Below are 23,565 nucleotides of genomic sequence, written 5' to 3' on the forward strand. Positions count from 1 at the left end.
GGTCTTTTAAGAGACTCCTGGATAGGTACATGGAGCTTAGAAAAATCAAGGGCTATGGGTAACCCTAGCTAATTTCTACAGTAAGCACATGTTCGGCACAGCATTGTGGGCCGAAGGGCCTATATTGTGCTGTAGGTTTTCTATGTTTCTATGAATAGCAAAGTCCAAGTGATGAAAGTTCAAATTATACCTGGGGCATTTTGTTACTATGCTTTTGTGATGTGAGACATTTATATTAAACAGGTTATATAATAGGAAATAGAGGCAGTAGTACGAAGACGAATCATGGTGACGTATTTGATTAGAATCAAAGGGTTTGCAGGGACTGAGCCAGTTCCTGAACATGCACACTATTGGAGTTTTAAGGAGAGCCACCTTGTAATGCAGATAAGGATTGTATCTGTTATTTAATCACATGATGTAGGTGTCAGTGGTAAGACAAAAACTCATCGTGACTCCTCACTGCCCCTGAACTAGGTGGCTAACCAGGTTATTTCGTAAGAAACGAGGCATCAGATGTAAGTCAGTGAGCTTCCTTCCTGGAGGATATCCATGACTAATTTTCATTTTCAAGATGCAGGATTATTTATTGGCATTCTTCAGAACACAAGTGTAAAGGAGAACAAAATGATTATTACTCTGGATCCAATGCAGCATTAAAACCACAATAAGCATAAAGAACACAGTAAAAAAAACAAAAACCCCACTATACATGTAAGCAATCTTAAAAAAATGTAACGCACAAGTAGCAGTTTGAGTGAGCCTGTATATACACAAGATGAGCTGATCAGTGGTCACTTTGTTTGGTACCTCTTGTGCTTAATAAAAAGACCACTGGGTGTATGTTTGTGGTTTGCTGCTGTAGCCCATCCACTTCAAAGTTTGGCATGTTGTGTTTTTGGGAACGCCCTTCTGCACACCACTGTTGTAGCACGTGGTTATTTGAGTTAATGTCACCTTCCTGTCAGCTTGAACCAGTCTGGCCATTCTCCTCTAAGTTATTTTCACCGACAGAACTTCCACTCAATTGATGTTGTTTTTTTGTTTTTTGCACCATTCTCTGTAGGCTCTAGAGACCGCTGTGCATGTCAGTCCCAGGAGATCAGCAGTTTCTGAGGTATTCAAACCACCCCGTCTCACCAACAATCATTCCACAGTCAAAATCACTTCGACTATCGTTCTAGCCCATTCTGATGTTTGGTCTGAACAGCAGCTGAACCACTTAACCAGGTTTGCATGTTTTTATGCATTGAACTGCTGTCACGTGATTGGCTGATAAGATACTTGCACTGACGAACAGGTGTACAGGTGTACCTAATAAATTGGCCAGTGAGTGCACACTGACTGACTGTTTATACAGTAAGTCTTGGTGCAGGAGTAGCTGAACCTAAGGTGACTCTGACAGGAAAGGACAAAGTGACAAAGTGACTCTTGGCAAGAGCAACTCTTCTAGGTATCGCAGGGCATATGAAAACACGGTAGGGCAGTGTCGGTACAATATGAGGTGTGGAGTAGGAGTGTAAACTAGCAGTGCATGGGGGTGGGTGGTGATAAAGAGGCCTGAGGGACAGTGGAGAGGAGTGGCTGATTTGTGTGTCCTGGTGGTGGGGTGGGTTCATGATTTGTGTTATGCTGATTAATTTAACTATTTGAATTTACATTTTCCAGATGCCATGACAGGACTCAACTTCCTGTCTCCAGGTCAACAGACAGGGCCTACGTCCAGTATCTCAACCATGGCGGTAATGAGTTCCTGATGTAAGTATCAGCCTTGCTGGCAGTTCCAACTTAAACTGCTGAATGTGACTACTCACACAGCAGTCAGTAACGGCTGCTGTGGTGTGTCTGACCACTTCTGGTGCCTGTGCAGAGTTGTATAGCTTGGTTAATTTTTAAGGCTGAGTTGCAATACGGGAGAACTACCTTTTTCTGGGCATTAAAAACACTGATAATTCTGTCCAATGAAAGAAGTGCCTTTACAAGCAGATGGCGTGGACTCCAGCGTGAGTGAGACAACTTTCCAAACAGGGAAAAACACTGCTTGGCTTTCCTCAGTCAAAGCAGATGTTGAATCTGCACGGTAAAGCCATGATTTATATTTTGTTTACTGATACAGCCTGGAGCAGGCCCTTCTGGCCCTTTGAGCCATGCTACCCCAGTAAACCCAACAGCCCTGAACTAATCATGGGACAATTTATTTATTTATTTATATTTATTGAGATACAGCAGGATCAGAATCGGGTTTATTATTACTGGCATGTGTCCTGCAATTCGTTAACTTAGCAGCAGCAGTTCAATGCTATATGTTACTTAGAAGGGGAAAAAGTGAAAGTAAATGAATAAGTAAATCAATTATAGTATATGTATATTGAATTGATTAAAAACAGAAATAATATACATAAAAAGTAAGGTAGTGTTCATGGACTCAATGGCCATTCAGGAATCGGATGGCAGAGGGGAAGAAGCTGTTCCTGAATCACTGAGTGTGTGCCTTCAGGCTTCTGTATCTCCTACCTGATGGTAACAGTGAGAAAAGGGCATGTCCTGGGTGCTGGGGGTCCGTAATAATGGACGCTGCCTTTCTGAGACACCGCTCCCTGAAGATGCCCTGTACCCAAGATGGAGCTGACTAGATTTACAATCCTCTGCAGCTTCTTTCAGTCCTGTGCAGTAGCCCCCACCCCACCCTATACCAGACAGCTATGCAGCCTCCAACTTAATGATAGGCTAATCATGGGACAATTTACAATGGCCAGTTAATCTAGCCGATGCGTCTTTAGACTGTGGGAGGGAACTGGAGCACCTGAGGAAAACCACAGGGAGGACGTACTAAGATTTCTCATAGATGGTGCCAGAATTGAACTGCGAACTCTGCCAGGCTGAGTTGTAATATCGTCACACTGACTGCTACACCATCGTGGTGTTCACATGATGCACAATACAAAACGTGGGCCATATTGTTCTGTCTAGGCCACCTCATTGAGTGATGACCTGCCAGCGATCCCAGGGCTGTTCCCCTACGTACACTTACCTGCATCACCACCTGTATCGGTGAGATCTCAGAGTGATTTCCATTGGCCAGCGAGACCTTCATAATAGCCAAAGTCTAACGCTAACCTAACAATATCCCTGGAGCTTCAACGCTGGCTAAACCACACCCATGTGTGGAGCTCTTTGAACAATGCTGACATTTCCAAGTACTGGTTTTCATTGAAGCTGAGGAAAGGTTTTTGACCTGGAATGTTAACTGTTTCTCTCTCCATAGATGTAGCTGGGCCTGCTGAGTATCTCCTGCATCTTCTATTTATATTCTGGATCATCAGTTTGGTCTTCTCCACAAAATGATTGACGCCACTGTTCAGATTAAAAAAAGTTTTTAAAAAAAAACACCCTATTTCTTCTTATTGAGAAAAGTCTTGCATCAGGTACCCAGAATTCCTCTGGGAACTAGGGGCAGAATGAGATATTAAAGAAAAGTTAAGCTTTAAATACACTCAATGACCTGAAATTCACAGCTGTCTGTGGCAATGAATTCCACAGATTCACCCGACTCTGGCTAACATCCCTACTGTCTAGATACCTCATTACTCTTTCCTTCGACAATATATGCCCTTTTCTCAGCACACTAGCATTTCCAGTAGAGCGAGAATTTGTTATGTAATTCTTTCAGACTTGAGAGAGTGGTGTAGAGACCCCTTCTTGAACCACTTCCTCTTTTCAATAGTTCTGTGGGATTTTTTTACCTCCATCTCAGCAGGTGTTTCTCCCAAAGAATGGCATCTTTAACACTGTGACACTCAGCACTACACTGTAGCGTCAACCTACAACTTGTATGTCTGGAAGGAAATCTGGAGTTCAAAATCAATGAACTGCAATAGTGAAGCTGGTGATGAATATGATGCTTAAAACAGGTGACAGAAAAACAACTTACTGCGTTTTTGTAGAAGAAGTACAGCACCATGTTGGCGAGGCGGGAGTAACACCAGTGGCCGTGGACCAACAAGAGCTTTTGTAAATGTCGAAACCGTGCGATTGCAAAGTCACTCGCCATTGCTGCCTGGGGAAGGATGAGAAAGTAACTGCACAAGAATTCTCTGCACCAGAGGATCATTATTAAAATTATTCTCATTTAAACAGGTATGGAGGGGCGATTGCACAGGATCAGAAAAAGCTGCAGAGATTTGTAAAACTTAGCCAGCTCTGTCATGGGCACTAGCCTCCCCGCCATCAAGGACATCTTCAAAAGGCGATGCCTCAAAAAGGCAGCATCCATCTTTAAGGACCCCCCATCATCCAGGACAGGCTCTCTTTTCATTAGTCGCAACAGAGAGAATGTACAGGAGCATCAAGACACATGCTCAATGTTTTAGGAACAGCTCCACCATCAGATTTCTGGACAATGAAGCCATTAACACTACCTCACTATTTTTAAACACAAAAGGTCTGTAGATGCTGGAAATCTAGAGTAACACACACAACCTGATGAAGAGTCTTGGCCCAGGACATCATCAACTCTTCTTTTGATCAATGCTGTATGACCTGCTGAGTTCCTCCAGCATTTTGTGTTACGCACTATTTTTGCACTAGTTATTTACCTTTCCTCTCTCTTTAAGTATATCTATTATACATTATAGTATATTTATCTATGGGGATGTGTGGGGAGTCCAGGGAGGGGATAGAACTTCTGGTGAAGGGGCTTGTCATGTCCATTCTAGGGCAGCTCACTCAACTTTGGTCCCCACCGGACACTCAGTTCTTACCTGAGGCTTGAAATAACTGTTTGCCAGCAACACCAGCCATGGCCCGGTACATCGGTTTGACAGGCAGGTTACATGAGGTGAGGATAGCTGTCAGGACTCATACCTCAGTGAGATAGGGACATGCCTGTCTGAGCATGTGAAGTCAGCTCCAATGGGAGGCAGTTCTGCAACGCTTTGTGGGGGAGTGAAGGGCATGACAAGGCACAGAGGAAGTCATGGTTATCCACCATAGCCAAAGAAGACTCCAGCTTGTGACGACTACTCATATCACCGGACTCGGACCTTGGAGGTCAAGGGAGTGGAACCGCCCCAGTGCAGTGGCTTTTCCACTGTAAAAACTCTCCCCCACAGGGTTCTGCCATTGTCGGATATGGCAGACAACCACCATCGTATATTACGCATTGCACTGTACTGCTGCAGCAAAATAAGCAAATCTCACAACATTTCTCAGTGACAACAAACCTGATTCTTATTCTGAGGAAAGAAGGACATCAACATGGATTAATAAAGAGCGTTGAACTTAGCAAAATGCGCCAAGGTACTTCAGCCTTTGCACCTGGATAGGACAGAGGGATACAAGCCAAACGTAGGCAAGTGAGTCTAGCTCGGTTTAGCAACGATGAGCATGCACGAGTTGGGCTGAAGGGCCTGTTTAACATGGCCTTATGACCCTGTAACAAGCTGTGGTAACAACACCATTACACCTACAGGGCTCTTTGGTGAGGGGGGGTGATAAAAATGTTTTAATGAGCATCCTAAAGAAGAAAGTAAGTGTAGGAAAGAGGCAGGATGTAAAAATCAGAATCACAACCAGATTAATTATCACTGACTTAAATGACCTGAGATTTGTTGCTTTGCAACAGCCGTGTAGTTCACGGACATGAAAGTACAGTAAATTACAATAATAAATAAAACAGGGCAAAAAAGAGATTAACAAGGTACTGCTCATGGTTCAACTTCAAGGAGCGATACCTCAGAGGAGGCACCCATCACCCAGGTTATGACCTGTTCTTCCCTCTACCATCTGATTTCTGAATGGACATTGAACCCATGAACTCTACCTCATTACTTTTTTATTTCTATTTTTGTACTACTTATTTAATTTATGTGTATATATATGTATGTATGTATAAACATATATATACTGTAAATCACATTTTTTCTATTATTATGTATTGCATTGTACTGCTGCCACACAGACTGCAAGTTTCATGATATATAGTATGCCAGTGATACTATATTCTGATTCTGATTCACAAGCTGTTCAGAAATCTGATGGTGGAGGGGATGAATCTGTTTCTGAATTGTTGACTGTGGGTCTTTAGGCTCCTCTTGAGTCACTCAATTCGAAGTTAAACAACAAAGACAGCTTAACAACGTCTTGTAAATATTGTAAACCCTATGTCTTGTAAATACTTGACAAGTAGAGACGCAAGGAGGTATCCAGTAAAGAGGCCAATGAATGTATATTACAGATGTACTTAACTGAATTTAAAATCTTCATCTGCTGAGGTCGGATTTCAAAGTTCAAAATTCAAGGTAAATTTATTATCAAAGGACATATATGGCACCATATACAGTCCCGAGATTCACTTTCTTGCAGGCATACACAATAAGTCCAAGAAACACAACAGAATCAATGAAAGATTGTACCCAAAAATTTGGACAAGCAACCAATGAGCAAAAGACAACAAACTGCAAACACAAAGAAAAGAAGCAATAAATATTGAGAAGAAGAGGATTAAGAGGCTTTAAAAGTGAGTCCTAGGTTGGAGGTACAGGTCAGTGAGGGCCCATGACTTGAGGCTTAAGTCTTCACTACAACTGAGACCACACTGCTGCCTTGCTGCCTGTCATGCCACCAAACAAGGGAAACAGGCTTGTGGCATCTTACATATCAATCTAACCGGATCTTGCAACTGTAAGAGAAACATCCAAGGTAATCACGGTTATACTGCACTCCGCCTTTGTGCACCGTCTCTAATGCCTTTCAGCAGTGGGCAGCAAGACGGTCTGCACCCAGGTCAGCCCCTCCAAACCCAATCCGGCTCTGCCAGCAGAATACTCCTCTGATCCGCCAGCTGGTTCCCATGACACCCTGGCAGGCTACTCCAAACAACGAGCGGCTAGTTCCAGGAGTCCACACTGCTTCAAGAATACTTACAATCATAAAAAAAACACATTTAACGGGCCGGCTGGTGGCGCAATGACGTCGGCGCTGGACTCTGGAACAGAGGTTCCCAGGTTCGAAACCAGTCGGGTCTGCTCCCGAGTACGCTTTCCATCCGTGCCGGGTTGAGTGTCGAGATCGCAACTCGACCTCGTAAAATAAAGGGAAAAATACTGCGAAAATATCTGTGTGAGGAGTGGCGCGCCACACAGTCTCTCTCTCGCTCCGCGCCTTGTAAAAGCCATGAAAAAGACATCATCATGGATGCACGCACGCAGATGCACACGCAAACACACAGACGCGCAAGCACACACACGCAGATGCACAGACTCGCACGCACACAGGCACACGCCAAAAAAAAACACATTTAGTAAAGAAAAGGACACCTTTGGTCGGGCCCTCCAAGAGCCTTTAATCATCAGCAAATGTGAATATGGCATTGGAGCTGTACTTGGCCTTACAGTCATAAGTACAAAGCAAGTCGAACAGCGGGCTAAGCACACAGCCTTGTGCTGCTGATGGAGTTTGTGGAGGAGAAGATTTTGCCATTTAGTATTGAGGGGATGACAGTATTGAATGCCAAGCTGCAGTTAATGAAGAGCTTCCGATTATATGCATCTCCACTGTCCAGATGTTCCAGGGTTGAGTAAAGAGCCAATGAAATGGCACCTGCTGTGTAGCTGTTGTGACAGTAGGAAAATTGTAGTGGATTGAAGTCACTCCTTACACTGGAGTTGACATGTTTCATCACCACCCGCTCAATGCACTTCATCACAGTGGATGGAAGTGCCACTGGACGGTAGTCATTGAGGCAGGTATAATAAAGCCTGTTTGAAGCAGGTAGGTATCTCAAACTGCCAAAGCAAGAAATTAGTGATATTAATGAACACTCCAGCTAGTCATTGGGGGCTGTGGGAGTTCGTGAAGGTTCCTCCACGTTTTGACGATCACAGCGAGTATAGAAGGCATTGGGTTCATCTGGGAGTGAAAAATTGTTGTCACCTATGACCCTTAGTTTCACTTTGTAAGAGATAATTGCTTTCAAGCCCCGCATTAGCTTCTGAGCATCCTTCAGTATTCAAGTATGGTCTGGAGTTGCCACTTTGCACATGAGATGGCTTTCTGGAGATTGTACCCGGACCTCGTGTATCTTCCTTGGCCACCAGACCTGAAAGCCACTGGTCTGACCCTCAACAGATTGCGAACTTCATTGGTCATCCAGAGTTTCTGGTTGGGAAAGATGGAACGATTTTGTGGGGAAACACTCATTTACGATTGCTTTAATCAAGTCCATGACAGCCGTGGTGTATTCATTCAGATCCTCTGATGAGTCTTGAATACGACACAGTCTATCAGCTCAAAATAATCCTGTATGGTAGTACATATGAGTAAAGAACGCATACCTCTCGCTCATTACTTCACGTCTCTGGTTACTGGTCCAGTGTATTACACCACTATTCCCTATGAACACTAATGTTCCATACAGGCCCGTTTAAAAATCACATTGGTAGGTTTTTTCATATAGTTTATTAATATAACACATTCATGACTATACATCATGCAACCAGGCAGAAGAAAAACGCCCCATACAAGATGTCTACTGCACTAACACCGTCGCTTTCCACTGAGGATATATCGTGCCATGTTGCCTGACTTACTCCACCAAATGAAATCATATTTAAGTTCTGACATGTTAATTAAACTGTCAGTGGATAGATTCACTGGGATTGCTGAGGTGAACGCATTGGACTTCAATTATTTTACCAGGCCAGAGCTTTTCCAAGTGTAGACCTGAACGATGGGTTAATAAACGTCGGCTACTTCGAGAAAACAGAGTCAAACTGTCTCCACCTCATTAAAATAAACATTTTTAACTATACTGATTGACATGAGTGGCATCACTCAGCGAGACAAAAGCATATCATTGAATTCGAGAAGACTAGAAGATGAAAGCAAGGATGTAATGCTGAGATTTTATAAGGCAATGTGAGACCACATTTGGAGCAGTTTGGGCCCCCTATCAAAGAAAGGATGTGCTGGTACTGGACAGGGTCCAGATGAGGTTCACACAAATGATCCCAGGGTTAATGTATGATGAATGTTTGATGGCTCTGGGCCTGTACTCAATAGGGTTTTGAGGAACAAATGGAATCTCACTGAAACCTACAAATATTGAAAGACCTAGGTACAGTGTACTTGGAGAGGATGTTTCCAATTGTGGATAAGTCTAGGACTAGAGGCAGTGCCTCAGAATAGAAGAACATTCCTTTAAAACATAGACAAAGAGGAATTTCTTCAGCCAGAGGGTATTAATCTGTGGAATTCGTTGCCACAAACAACCATGGAGGCCAATTCACTGGGTATACTTAAAGTGTAATTTAATAGGTTCTTAATTACTAAGGGTGTCAAAAGTTAAGGGAAGAAGACAGGAGAATGAGGTTGAGAGGGAAACTAAATCATCCATGATGGAATGGGAGAGAAGACTCGATGGGTAGAGTGGCCTAATTCTACTCCTATATCTTATTGATTTACAGTATCTGGCCTTAGGAATTGCAAGAAACACGATCAAGGGCAAGGACTTTAGGAGATAGGGAGTGGGTTGAAATGTCCAGGAAAATTCCCAAGTTTGACCAATATACAAAGAAGTGCATAAGTCATTGAGAAACAACAAACAAAGACAGGCTCACGGAGTCTATGCTGATCTTCAAATACTCATTCACAATAATTCTATATTAATATTTGGGTGGCAGGATGGAGATACATCTCAACCGGAGGAGGTGTAAGGCACTTCTTCCCTCTGCTAGCCTGTAGGTCACCCTTGGGTAAGGTGTAACGCCTGCTTCGCCCTGATCAGGGTCACATGAAGCCACGGGAGCAGGTGGTGGTTGGCCGTACGAGCAGCTGGTGTATAGCATAAATTCTGGTTATGCAACCACTGACGCCAGGCAGACTATCTCGGAAGAGCATTGATAATGACTGGGGTCACCTGCTTTGTAAAGACTTTGACCAGAATAAGACAATGTCAAACCACTTCTGTAGAAAAATTTGCCAAGAACAGTCATGGTTATGGAAAGACCAAGATCGCCTATGTTATAGGACATGACACATAACAAACAAACAATATTAATATTATTCCCCCATATTCTCAAGTACAAGTTCAAGCTTAATGATCATTCAACCATACATAAACATAGCCAAATGAAACAATGTTCCTCTGAAGCAAAAGTGAAAATCGTATTACCAATACCACAGAGCACACAACATATAGGAGGCAGCACAAATAACACGTATGGTTATGATTTCAGGAAAACATGCAGTCACAAATCAAAAGAATATAGCCCAAGTCTCTGAGAGGCATGATTATAGATTGATGATAAGTTATGCTGGTCCAGCTAGTTCCTCTACTGAGTGAACACTGGAGAGCAGCACTGGAGGGCAGCTTCAAATGAACACTAGAGGCAGCACCGAGCAAACACTGGAGAGCAGCAATAATGGGTAGGGCCAGACCCCAAACCAGTACAGACTCCAGCGCGCCCATAGAGGCCACTGTTCTCTCCCACACAACTCCGCTGTCTCCACAGCAGGGCGAATGCAACAGGCGACCCCACAGTGAGGGCCTACACCTCACCACAACAGAGGCAACGCAGCTTTCCTGCTGTCGGTCCTTCCAATGAACCAGTGAACTAGATTTGCAGTGTTCTACATTACCGATGTCCAGCAAGGTCTTGTGATCACAATACAAACATCCAAGCCAATCACTCACACCCATTTTTGCACTGTGCACGGTCTCATCACAACTGTACACAATGTCTACATGACAACACAACAATGGAATGCATTAGTTCCCCCAGATTCTACCACTCATCAGTACACAAAGAGGCAACATATGCAGGAGGAAACCAGAGCACTTGGAGGGAGCCCACATGGTCACAGGGAGAATGTGCTAACTACAGACAACCAGCACCTGAGGTCAGCGTTGACTCTGAGCTTTTGTTGCTGCATGGAAGTGGCTCTACTAGCTGCGTCACTGTCTAGATGTGGGTCAGATTTTCCCAAGATGTCTCTGTGCTTGAGTAACCTTCTGACCTTCAACGTTCTGGCACCAAGTTGGTCTGTGGTGTCCCAAGCTTCAATTGTGTGGGTCCAATACACTAAGATTCTTTTTCTAACCCTCTACATCTTCCTCTCCACATTTACTGGAACTTGCTGTGCATAAATTATCTGTCCTATCTTATATTTTACAATTGTGACTATACTTTAGATGGATTTAACTGGACACACGGTCTTTTGGCTATCTGCATTAATGTAAACCAATAATGTCAACAACTGCTTTCAAACTCAACACTTTAACATGAAACTTTAGGTCAGCTGTTCAAGTGTCTTTTTATGGTCCCAAACACACTCCTGTGAAGCACCATTTAATGTGTTAAAGACACTTTATAAATGAAAGCTGTTACTTGATTAGAGTATTGAAGTGCTTCTAGCATCTCCAGAGAGGACCCTACTGAGATCATTGCCTTCAGCAGCAGAGAGGAAAAAAATTTCCGTAAGATTCAAGATTAAGACCAGATGATAATGACCCACCCTTCACAACTTCATTAAGAACCGTTTAGGCAGTTTGGCTCCTTTGGAGGCAGACTTACAGAAACAGTGCCATGAATTGATTTGACAGCATGTTTACCTGCATCCCTTCCTGGCCAGAGATTCCAACTCCAACATCAGCAACCTGGATCATGCTCACATCATTGGCCCCGTCTCCTGCAGGTAATGAATAATAAAGTGAAAACCAGGAATGGACACAATTCATTGTTGATTTTGTCAATCATGTATGTCAATGATTTGGACTACGGTATTAATGGATTTGTGGCTAGATTTGCTGATGATACAAAGATAGGTGGAGGAGCGGGTAGTGTTGAGGAAACAGAAAGCCTGCAGAGGGACTTAGATAGTTTAGGGAAATGGGCAAAGAAGTGGCAAATGAAATACAATGTTGGAAAGTGTATGGTCATGCAGTTTGGTGGAAGAAATAAACAGGCAGACTATTATTTAGATGGGGAGAGAATTCAAAATGCAGAGATGCAAAGAGACTTGGGAGTTCTTGTGCAAGATACCCTAAAGGTTAACCTCCAGGTTGAGTCGGTTGTGAAGAAGCTGAATGCAATGTTGGCATTCATTTCTAGAGGTGCAGAATATAAGAGCGGAGATGTGATGTTGAGGCTGTATAAGGCACTCGTGAGACCACACTTGGAGTATTGTGTGCAGTTTTGGACTAGAAAGGATATACTGACATTGGAGAGGGTTCAGAGAAAATTCACGAGAATTATTCCAGGAGTGAAAGGGTTACCATATGAGGAACTTCTGGCAGCTTTTGGCTGTATTCACTGGAGTTCAGGAGAATGAGGGGGGATCTCATAAAAATATTCTGAATGTTAAAAGGCCTGAATAGATTAGATATGGCAAAGTTATTTCCCATGGTAGGGGATTCTAGGACAAGAGGGCACAACTTCAGGATTGAAGGACGTCCTTTTAGAACTGAGATGTGGAGAAATTACTTTAGTCAGAGGTTGGTAAATCTATGGAATTTGTTGCCACGAGCGGCTGTGGAGGCCAAGTCATTGGGTGTATCTAAGGCAGAGATACATAGGGTTCTTGATTAGCCAGGACATCAAAGGGTATGGGGTGAAAGCAGGGGAGTGGGGATGACTGCAAGAATTGGATAAGCTCATGATTGAATGGCAGAGCTGACTTGATGGGCTGAATGGCCTACTTCTGCTCCAATATCTTATGGCATTATGATTTTCTACAAATCTATTAATGCGATAGAATTTCTACTATTGATATCTGAAATATAAATGAAGATGCTCAGCTGGTCAGACAGTGTCTGTGGAGGTGGAAACAGAGTGAGCATTCCAACTTGATAAACTTCCTTCAGAAAATACTCAAGTTGAGCTGAGTGACAATCCAGAGCAGCAGAAGATGAACAGAGTATCAATTCTGACTTTCACCACATGAAAAACTGACCATCTGACAACCTAAATGAGTTGTATGGATCTAGCATCAGCTTGTTGAGCTCTTGATGTAATACAAATATTCAGATTTCTCTGATCCCACTGAGGTTGCAGAGATAAGGTGAACTATATAGAGACTTACAGAACGTTAGCATTTAACCCCATGTTTAGTTGGAGTAATTACATTTGGTAATTCTGTTCATAAGGAAGAAATACAAGTTAGTAGGTGATGGGTGAAACTGGGAGAAGGAGGGGTGCAGTAAAGAGCTGGGAAGTTGATTGGTGAAAGAGATAAAGAGCTGGAGAAGGGGGAATCTGATAGGAGAGGACAGATGACCATGAAAGAAAGGGAAAGGGGAGGACCACCAGAGGAGGTGATGGTCAGGTAAGGTGATAAGGTGAGAGAGGGAAATGGGAATGGGAAATGGTGAAGGAAAGGGTGGGGTTAGGGGCAATTACTAGAAGTTCGAGAAATTGATGTTCGTGCCATCAGGTTGGATGCTACCCATATGGAATTAAAATGTGTGGTCACTGAGGGATCCTGCTTTTTCTGGCAGATGGAGTGTAGGTGCTCGGCGAAATGGTCTCCCAATCTACATTGGGTCCCACCGCAAGCACTGGATATAGCAGATGACCCCAACAGACAGACAGGAGAAGTGTCACCTCTCCTGGAAAGACTGTTTGGGGCACTGAATGTTTGTGAGTGAGGAGGTGTAGGGCAGGGAGGTGTTCTGCTCACAAGGATAAGTGCCAGGAGGGAGTCACGCTGGGAGAGATCCCTGCAGAAAACAGAAAGTGTGGGATCTCCCAGCGGCCACCGTTTTTATTCCACTTCCCATTTCCATTCCAACATGTCAGTCCATGGCCTCCTCTACTGCTAAGATGAGGCCACACTCAGGTTGGAGGAGCAGCACTTTATACTCCGTCTGGGTAGCCTTCAACCTGATGGCATGAACATCGATTTCTCGAACTTCCAGTAATTGCTCTTCTCCTTCACCATTCCCCATCCCTATTTCCCTCTCTCATCTTACTCTCATCGCCCATGACCTTCCTCTGGTACTCCTTCTACCCCTTCTCTTTCTCCCAGGGTCCAGGGCCTTCTACCCTCTGCTATCAGCTTCCCCCTTCTCCAGCTCTTTTTCTCTTTCACCAATCAACTTCCCAGCTCTTTACTTTACCTCTCTCCCTCCCGGTTTCACCTATCACCTACCACCTTGCATTTCTTCCTCCCCTCCCCCCACCTTCTTACTCTGACCTCATCTTTTTTCTCTGGTCCTGATGAAGGGTCTCAACCTGAAATGTCAACATAATTTTCATAGATGTTGTCCGGCCTGCTGAGCTCCTCCAGCATTTTGTGTGTGTTGCTTGGATTTCCAACCTCTGCAGATTTTCTCTTGCTTGAGATTGAATTCTACAACAGGCCTAGTCCAGCTCAGGACTGTCCTTGTGAGTTAAATCATTTAATTACTCCAACTAAATTACAGAGGCAAGTTAACTTCTTGTAAAGTCTCAAACCTGAGACTAATGGAGCCCCCCTGCATGTAGCTATTACAGGAATGCATGAGTAAATAAACTTCGGATATAGATGAGTGAGAATAATCGAAGGGTTGGATCAGTAACTTCCAAGCCAGTAGCGTCATCACATGAACTTGACCTTGTTATCGGACTAACATTAAACATATGGAAATAGTACAACAGAAGCTTATTCTGTGATTGTTTTAATACTTAAACGAGAAGAATGAGAAGCTGGAATGGGTGATTTGACTCATTGAACCTGCTCCACCATTCAACACGATCATGACTAAATTTTTATTTTGTGTGACTTTGCTGCATCAATAGATGCCCTGATTTACCTAATAAACAAAAATCCATAATTCCATCCAAGAGCATCTGAAATAACACACAGCCATCAGCAAAAGCTGTTCTGTGACCTCAATGAAATAGTGAGTCTGCAGGCAAAAAGCTAAACGTCCTCACCTATTGCTAAGGTCATTACTTTTAGTTTGTCCCGCACCAGTTTGACGACCATACTTTTCTGCAAAGGAGTGGAGCGGCAACACAGTACGTTGTTGCATCTTTGGGCTAATGCGAGGAACCTGTCCTCCAGGGTTTTCTCCAATGCGAAGGTCAGAGTCCTCCCATCGATGACCATGCTGAAGTTATGTCGCAGTGCAGCCGAGCTTGACGACGTTCCATCTGAAGGCAGAGGCTCAACCAAACCATTTGCAATAACACGTGAGCGATTGTTCTGCGGACTCTTTGATTCCACGTAGTTTAAGCACTGCTCCAGCAAAGCCGCACAGCCCTCCTGTTGACAATGGAGTTTAACATAAGAAACAAGCAGGTAACACAGTCCACTCTCCTCTCCTAGCAGATTCCCTCCTTTACAGCCCTATACATTTTCCACCTATCACGTTCCGGCTTCTCACTTCATCCCACCTCCCACACCCACTCACCTGGCAACACCTATCACGTCCCAGCTTGTACTCCCTCCCCTCCCCCCACCTTCTTACTCTGGCGACTTCTCCTTTCCTTTCTGGTCATGAAGGGCCTTGGCCCGAAATTTCAATTCTTTATTCCTCTCCATAGATTCTGCCTGACTTGAGTTCCTCCAACATTCTGTGTGTGTTACTTTGAATTTGCAGAATCTCTTGTGTTTATGATTCGCACACCGGTCACAACCCTGATGTATTCACTCTGTACCTCTGGTTAGTTTCAGCAGTAAATTCAGGATTATTTCAGTTAGTTCTACTATTGAAACTCCATACAGACTTTCTCCATAACTCTAACCCCGATACAGAAAGAAACCAGGATTAAATTGGTTTCCTTTCCCACCCGACTTGTCAAGAAAGTGACCAAACTGTGAAAAAAAATCCCACTGGAAAATGGTAATTGACTTATTATTGTCTTACATGATAATAGTCAGTGAAAAGCAATGTTTTGAATACCATACAAATTTTAGGACTTTAAGAAGGTGCAGGCTGACCACTCCTCACTGCATATCTACAGCTCCTCCGTGGATAGAGTTACGAACACCAAGCTGCTGGGAGTGTACATAATGGATGATCTCATCTGGTCCGTCAACAGCACCTCTTTGCTCAAAAAAGCATAGTAATGCCTCCATCTACTGAGGAGATTGAGGTGAGTGAGGCTGTTCCACCTTACCCACCATTCTGACTAATTGCTACAGGAGCACCATCTGGTTCGGGAATTGCAGGGCATCTGACTACAAGTCTGCAAAGGATTGTGAGGAACACTCAGCGGATCATCTTCCACCCATCAGAGATATTTATCAGGAGCGCTGTGTATGCAGAGTCCTTAGAATAGTCAATGATGCCTCCCATCCGTCCAACAACCTCTTCGACTCCCTACCATCTGACAGGAGTTCCGTAGCGTTAGGACAAGAGCTGTTAGGATGGGATACAGCTTCTTCCCCCAGGCTGTGAGACTGAACTCCCTGCCACCAGCCAAGTCTCATCACCTATGAAGTGCTAGTAACATTATATTGTTTACTTTTTAATTTGTAAGTGCACCTTATTACTTGTTAATTTACTTGTGGTAATATCACTTTATAAGTGAGCAATATGTACTGTTTTGCACACCTTGGTCCAGCGGAATGTTGTTTTGTTTGCTGGTATACATGTGTACATTTGAATGACAATAAACTGAGCTGAACTTGATATTAAACACACCGTAAGCAATGTTCCTTCTAATTTTTGGTAGTCAGTGTGTGCAAAAATGTTATGTTGTGCAAACTTTTTTTCCTGTGACTAAAGTATGTGCGCACTGAATGCACACATGGCAGAGTTTATGTAGGTTTACAAAATATTTGACATAAAACTGCACAGAATAACAACAAAATAACATACATATTTTAGTCACTCAGTTATTTTTTTCTCTTTCCTGTCTTTGGCATTTACCCATTCTTTGTAAACTCTATCTAGACTAATAGAACTTCCATCCAATTGACAGCTTTTGATTCTCATTAACATATCCAAATGACATTCACCTAAACGGCTTCTCAGCTTGTTTCTGAGTTGATTCATTAGGCTAAAACCTTGCTCACTGTCCGCACTAGACGCAAGAAAGGTTCCCCCAATGTCCATCAACTGTGCAAGGTGGCAAAACTGTTCATTTTGAAATACAAATGCCACCATTTGAGTAAAGTTTGAAATCAGTTTGGATTTAATTTCTTCTTGCACGGAAAATTTGAAATCATTAAACTGTCTAACTATTGCAGTATTTTCACCTAGAAAATCATGATATTTTAGACATAAGGCATTAACTTGTTCATCGCCAAATGTGAAGTCACAATCTGCATTTGCGGAGAAATCAAAAGCTGACCATTCTTGTACCTCATCTTCAGTCTGTAAGTATATTGAAGTAGTACGAAAGGGAAAACAATAAAATAAGGCTGAGTATAGTGTTGTAGAAACAAAGAAAGTCAGTGGAGGTAGACAGAGCTCAAGGACAATGACAAGGTAAACTAAGACAGCAAGAGTTCATCTTTATTGTACAAAAGGTCCATTCAAGAGTCCCATAACAGTGAGGGTGAAGCTGTCCTTGAGCCTTGTGGTACATATTTTTTCAGAACAAAAAGCTCAGGAAAGAGGACCAGGTCTCTGTGACCAATGTGACCAACTTGCGAAAGAAATGTATAATGGGAATTTTTGTACAACGACTGCGCCGGAAACCTGCTTTGTAGGCAACTACAGCTGCTGAGCCTGCATTCTCGGATGTCAACTTGTTGTAAGGATGGACAACAAAGCAGGAAGGAGACCTCTGCACAGAACAGAAGAACTAATATCACACAGCCCCACGCCACCACCATCTAACCAGGCAATCTGACCAATGCAGAGATACACAGCATGGAAGCAGGCCCAGAGCTTCTCTCAACTATTTTCAAACATCCTTCACTAATTCTTCTTGGGTATCCATGCATTTTCATCAATACTTTGAATACAGTCCAAGCCTCAGTCACAAACCTCAATCCACCAACTACAGACTCAAAGCCAAAACCTTGCTGGAGTCTGCAAGAGGATAAATATGATGGTTACATCAGAGACACCAGTGCCTCTACTTTCTCAGAAGTTTGGTTGATTTGGCATGTCACCTAAAGGTTTGACAAACTTCCATAGATGCGTATTGGAGAGTATCCTGACTGGCTGAATCATGGCCTGGTATGGGAACACCAATTCCCACGATTGGAGGGTCTAGAAGAAATAGTGGACACAGCCCAATGCATCACAGGCAGAGCCCTTTGAGCACATTTACAAGGACCGCTGCAGTAAGAAAGCAGCATCCATTATCAAGGAGCCCCATCATTCAGACCATGCTCTTTTCTTGTTGCTGGAGTTGTGCAGGAAGTGCGGAAGCCTCATGTCCCACACAACCAGGTTCAGAAACAGGTATTACCCTACAACCATCAGGCTCCTGAACCGGCGTGGATAATGTCGTGCACCTCAATGCTGAACTGATTACACAACTATACAAGGACTCTAAAACACATTTTTTCAGTATTATTTATTTGCTTTTTAAATAATCTGCACGATTTGCCTTCTTTTGTACGTTGGTTGTTTGTCAGTCTTTGTTATTTATAGTTTTACATAAATTCTATAGTAGTCCTTATTTTCCTGTAAATGCCTGCAAGAGAATGAATCTCACGGTAGTAATGCTGACATAAACAGTACTGCACAAATATCTTAGGCACATATATATATAGCTAGGGTGCTTAAGTCATTTGCACAGTACTCTATTTGTTAATGTGGAGCAGAGAGTACTTTGTAAATCCAGCAGAAGTAAAGGATGTTGGGAATGGCGAGGGTGGAGTGTCACAGGTGAGGTGTGGGACAGATGGCAGAGAAGGAGTGCCAGGGGCAGGGGTTGGCATGGGTGCAGACTCACCCAGCCCTGACACACTGGGCAAGGTCATCTGATTCCAAACAATTGGTGTTTTAGTTCATTACAAAATGTCTCTCTGGTGCTTCCCCACTCATTTCCCTCTCCATTCCCCTTTTCCCAACCATGATTCCTCTCTCCCTGCCCCCTTCCCATTCCCAGTCCACAATAGAGACCCATATCAGAATCAAGTTTATCATCACGCACTTATGTTATGAAATTTGCTTTTTTTGTGGCAGCAGTACAGTGCAGCACATAAAGTTACTGCAGTAGTGTGCAAAAGCCTTGGGCAACCTATCTATATATACGTGCTGAAGACTTTTGCACAGTACTGTAGTACTTTGATAATAAATTAACTTTAAGTTTGACTTTGAAAGAAACCACCAAAAGCAGCTGTTCCCCTCCCCTCCACCCTAAAACCTACAAACACTTGCAATGAATTTTCCAACATGCAGGCCACAAATCTGCATCTGGGGTTTCAAAATATCCTTCCTTGTTTGCTTGTTCTCTGAAAATGATTGGAGCATGTCATCCCTTCACTCATTCGGTGAAGGATGTTTCATAAGACAGTTAACAACAGACAAATGTCTTTGGACATCCAAGGCCACTGGTAGTCCATAGCCAGTGATGCTGCCGTCTCATCACAGATCCTCATAAACTCAAAGACACTGGGCAGCAGAGGAGAGTCCAAAGAGGAGACAGAAGATACTGCAGATGCTGGAATCTGGAGGAAAAAAAAAACAAACTGCAGTGTTCAGCGTTTGTGGAGGTGGAGATAATCGATCTTTCAGGTTGAGACCTTGCAGAACCTATGGACTCACTTTCAAGGACTCTACAACTCATGTTCTCAATATTATTTATGTTTGTATGTATGTATGCATATGTAGTTTTATTAATTGTAGTTGTACTTCCAAAATAAATTTACTTTGAACATTGAAGGAATCCTCAAATGGATAGAACTACATAAAATGCATATGCTGCTCCTTGGTTCAATCAGGTAGCATATGTCCTGGTGTCAATAGGTATTTACAGCATAGAGCGGGAGAACAGAGACTCAGTGGTACAGCAGTAAGCACCAGGGACCTCGGTTTGATCCTGACCCTGGGTGCTGACTGCAGAGTTCCCCCTCGCATTCTTGCCTGGTGCTTCAGTTTCCCCCTCTATCCCTAAGAAGGGCTGTTAAGTAAAATGGTGGCTTTCAGTATGTAGGCAAGAGGATGAACAGGGAGTTTTTGGGCACGAGAGAGAATAATTTGCGGCGGCGGGGGGCGGGGGGGATAAGGAGTGGGAATGGGACCGAAGGAATTTCTCTGCTGGAACACTGGATGTAGGATTTATTAACAGAGATCAGAAAACTGACATCAGAATGAACTGGACTGTTCACAGGGTTTGGATGAAGGGTCTTGGCCTGAAACGTTGGCTGTTTATCCATTTCCATAGGTACTGCTTGACTTGCTGAGTTCCTCCAGCATTTTGTGTGTCTCCTTTGGATTTCCAGCATCTGCAGGATCTTTTGTGTTTATGAGTCACCAACACTGCCCAGGTGTATGCTCTCCTTGCCTCCTCTGGTGCACACGCAATCCCAAAGTTAAACCGATGGCCTAGCAATTCCGGTAACAACTGGTATTTTCTCCTCTTCTCCCTTCTTTCTTTTTCCATCCCCCATTCCGGTTACCCCCTTACCCTTTGTCTTCTCCTCAACTGCCCGTTACCTCCCCTAGTGCCCTTCCTCGTTCCCTTTCTTTCATGGTCCACCCTCCTTTCTTATCGGATTCCTTCTCCTTCAGCCCTTTACCTCTTCTACATATCCCCTCCCAGTTTCTTACTTCATCCCCCCTCCCCACCCACCTGACTTCTCCCTCATCCAGTTTCACCTATCACCTGCCACAATGTACTCCTTCCTCCACCCCCAACCTTATTCTGACTTCTTCCCCCTTTGTTTCCAGTCCTGATGAAGGGTCTCTGCCCGAAACATCGATTGGGGGTTTATTCCTTTCCACAGATACTGCCTGAGCTGATGTGTTACTCTGGATTTCCAGCATCTGCAGAATCTCTTGTGTTCATGGTTCACAAATACTATACAGGAATTTACTATCCTGATGTCCTAGCAATTCAGGTCAAGGGAAATTCCAGTAACATCTGGTAATTTCTCCCCCTCTCCTTCTTCTTTTACCATTTCCCCATTCTGGCTACTCTCTTACCCTTTCTCTTCCCTTCATCTGTCTATCACCTCCCCCGGAGCCCCTCCTCCTTCTCTTCTTCCATGGTCCATTCTCCTCTCCTATCAAATTCTTTCTTCCTCAGCCCTTTAATTCTTTCACCTATCCCCTCGCAGTTTCTTACTTCATTCCCCCCTTCCCCCTCACCTGGCTTTACCTATCACCTGTCAGCTTTTACTCCTTCCCTTACCCCTTCCTTTCCAGTCCCGAAGAAGGGTTTCGGCTCGAAACGTTGACTCATTGATCAGCTCGAAGCATTTCACTCTATAAATGCTACCTGACCTGCTGAGTTTCTCCAGCATTTTGCATGTATTGCTCAAGGTTTGCAGCATCTTTTGTATTTATCAAGGACAATCGAGGATGTGTTAAAAATTCTGCAATACCCAGCAGTGCCAAAGTTCCATCAAAAAGTGCTTTTCCATACCCAAGTTGATCTATTTCACCGTCTTCAGAAAGAAGATAATTAGTTCTCAACACAATTGCAGTCTTGAGGCAAACACAGCCAATTCTCTCTCCTTCGTTTCTGTTCCTTTGTATAATAATAGAGTAATACAGCATGGATACAGGCCCTTCAGCCTGAGGAGTCCAGGTCAACCATAGTGCCCACCATGCTAGTCCAATTTCTTGTATTCGGCCCACATACCACTAAGCCATGCCCCATCCATCAACCTATCCAAGTGCTTCTTAACTGATACTATTCTATCTGCCTCAACCACTTTCTCTGGCAGCTCATTCCGTATACTCACCACCCTTTTCATGAACAGGTTGCCCCTCAGGTCCCATTTAAATCTTTCCCTCTCACCCTAAGCCTACACCTGCTAGTTTTGGACTTCCCTACTCTGAGGAAAAGGTGGTTTTTTTTTGTCTGCTTGATATATGCCTTCCAAAATTTTAAATATTTCCGGAAGATCACCCCAATTTCCCCCATGTTCCAGGGAATAGAGACTTAGCCTGGCCAATCTCTCCCGGTAACTCAGGCCCTCTAGTCTTGGCCACATGTTCATAAATCTTGTCTTGTATCTAATAGTTATTCGCTAAATGATCTGATGTATATGCCAAAGGTGAAAAAATTAAAACTGGTTAAAGCATTCCACTGTGCCTTTGTGGGAGTTTATGGATCAGCATCAGCTCCTTGGAATAACACTCAGTGGATTTATCTGCACACTGTTAAGTTCAGCAGCGCAGTGCTTTGAAAGAGCTGCTATGCAACAGCACACACAGCTGACATCTGCTCAAACTAACAGATGCTCCCCAATTATTCTTGCTTCATCTGCATTTGCAAACTGCCTCAGTGTGAGTTAGCTTTTGGGCTAAGTGAAACCATTCGATTCTTCACTTGCAATACTGGCTCTCCCATGAATTTTAAAACTGAAAGTTATGTTAAGTGCATCACGAACAATCTGCCTGGTTTTCGATCTACACAAAAGCTGGAAAGGTAAATTAATACAGAAGGATACTCTAACTTTCAATCTGCTTCTTTCTGCATTCATGCTGTTTGACTTGCTGCATAGTTCTAAAATTTACTGGTTTTAATTCTACCTTCACAGCTGGCTCAATGTGAATATATTTTCCCTACTTGTCGTGAAAATGCTATTACTGCTCTTAAAAGAGATACTGAAATAGAAACTCTAAGGTGCTAAACTATGTAGACAAGAAAATCAAACCTGACCAGCGACACATTTTCAGTAACTTTTGTTTGAGGAATATTGTTTTATTTTCAAGTACTAGTTTTCAATCGAGAGATAAATATGATCATACTGTCAGGTGGGAACCTGAGGTTAGAATCAAACGGGAGAATAAATAAGTTGGAGATTGAAGGTGGGGATGTGCGGAGGAGGCAATTACATTAGCTTTATTTGTCACATCTACGTTGAAACATCAAAGCATACGGTGGAATATGTCATTTTGCATTAACGACCAACACAATCTGAGGAAGTGCCGAGGGCAGCTCGCAGTGTCGCCATACTTCTGGCGCCAACAGAGCTTGTCTACAACTTACTAACCCTATCTTTTGGAATGTGGGAGGAAACACCTGTCTCTCTCTCTCTGGCTATCCATCCCGTAGGATGATGATGGTTCCTTTCAGTTAGTGGGGTTTGATATGTGCGTAATACCTCACTCCTCAGAAAGGAACAGCGTGTGCATGAGTGGATTTTAGGTGAGTAGGGGGTTGCACAGGTCCAGACCCACCCTCTCGACATCCCCTCCTGGATCCAGCAACATGGTGGGGTCCAAGACGGCTGGGGGAAGCTCTGTTGCAGGGAATGGCCAGACCAAGCTTCGATGCGAGGGATGCCCTTTCCGCGCTTAACGGCACGTGTTTGCTAGATGGCCGTTGACCCTACGAGAGGGTTCATCCACCCTTTGACAGGTTTGTTTTTCGTCCTGCAGGGTGTCTAGCCACCCTCCTCACCAGGCAAGCCTGGTGGGGGAGCCGGTTTAGTCGCCGACCACCCGACCATGCGACAGGTAGTACTGGGTTACATGGTACCAGTAGCACTCAGACCAGT

The 23,565-nt window shown here is 43.6% G+C and overlaps 1 protein-coding gene across 5 annotated transcripts in view; it reads right to left on the minus strand.

Annotated features, from left to right (window-relative positions):
- Positions 1 to 23,565, minus strand: part of atp10a (ATPase phospholipid transporting 10A) — a 393,032-nt gene that overhangs the window by 8,604 nt on the left and 360,863 nt on the right. For all 5 annotated transcript variants that reach the window (XM_063054502.1, XM_063054499.1, XM_063054501.1 and 2 more), the window contains 3 exons: positions 14,916 to 15,246; positions 11,612 to 11,688; positions 3,932 to 4,057 (listed from right to left, as the gene is read on the minus strand). In XM_063054502.1, coding sequence (XP_062910572.1) covers positions 3,932 to 4,057; positions 11,612 to 11,688; positions 14,916 to 15,246 — 534 coding nt within the window. The remainder of the gene's footprint in view (positions 1 to 3,931; positions 4,058 to 11,611; positions 11,689 to 14,915; positions 15,247 to 23,565) is intronic.

The sequence above is a fragment of the Mobula hypostoma genome, chromosome 7 (assembly GCF_963921235.1).
Source record: "Mobula hypostoma chromosome 7, sMobHyp1.1, whole genome shotgun sequence".
Taxonomy (NCBI): domain Eukaryota; kingdom Metazoa; phylum Chordata; class Chondrichthyes; order Myliobatiformes; family Myliobatidae; genus Mobula; species Mobula hypostoma.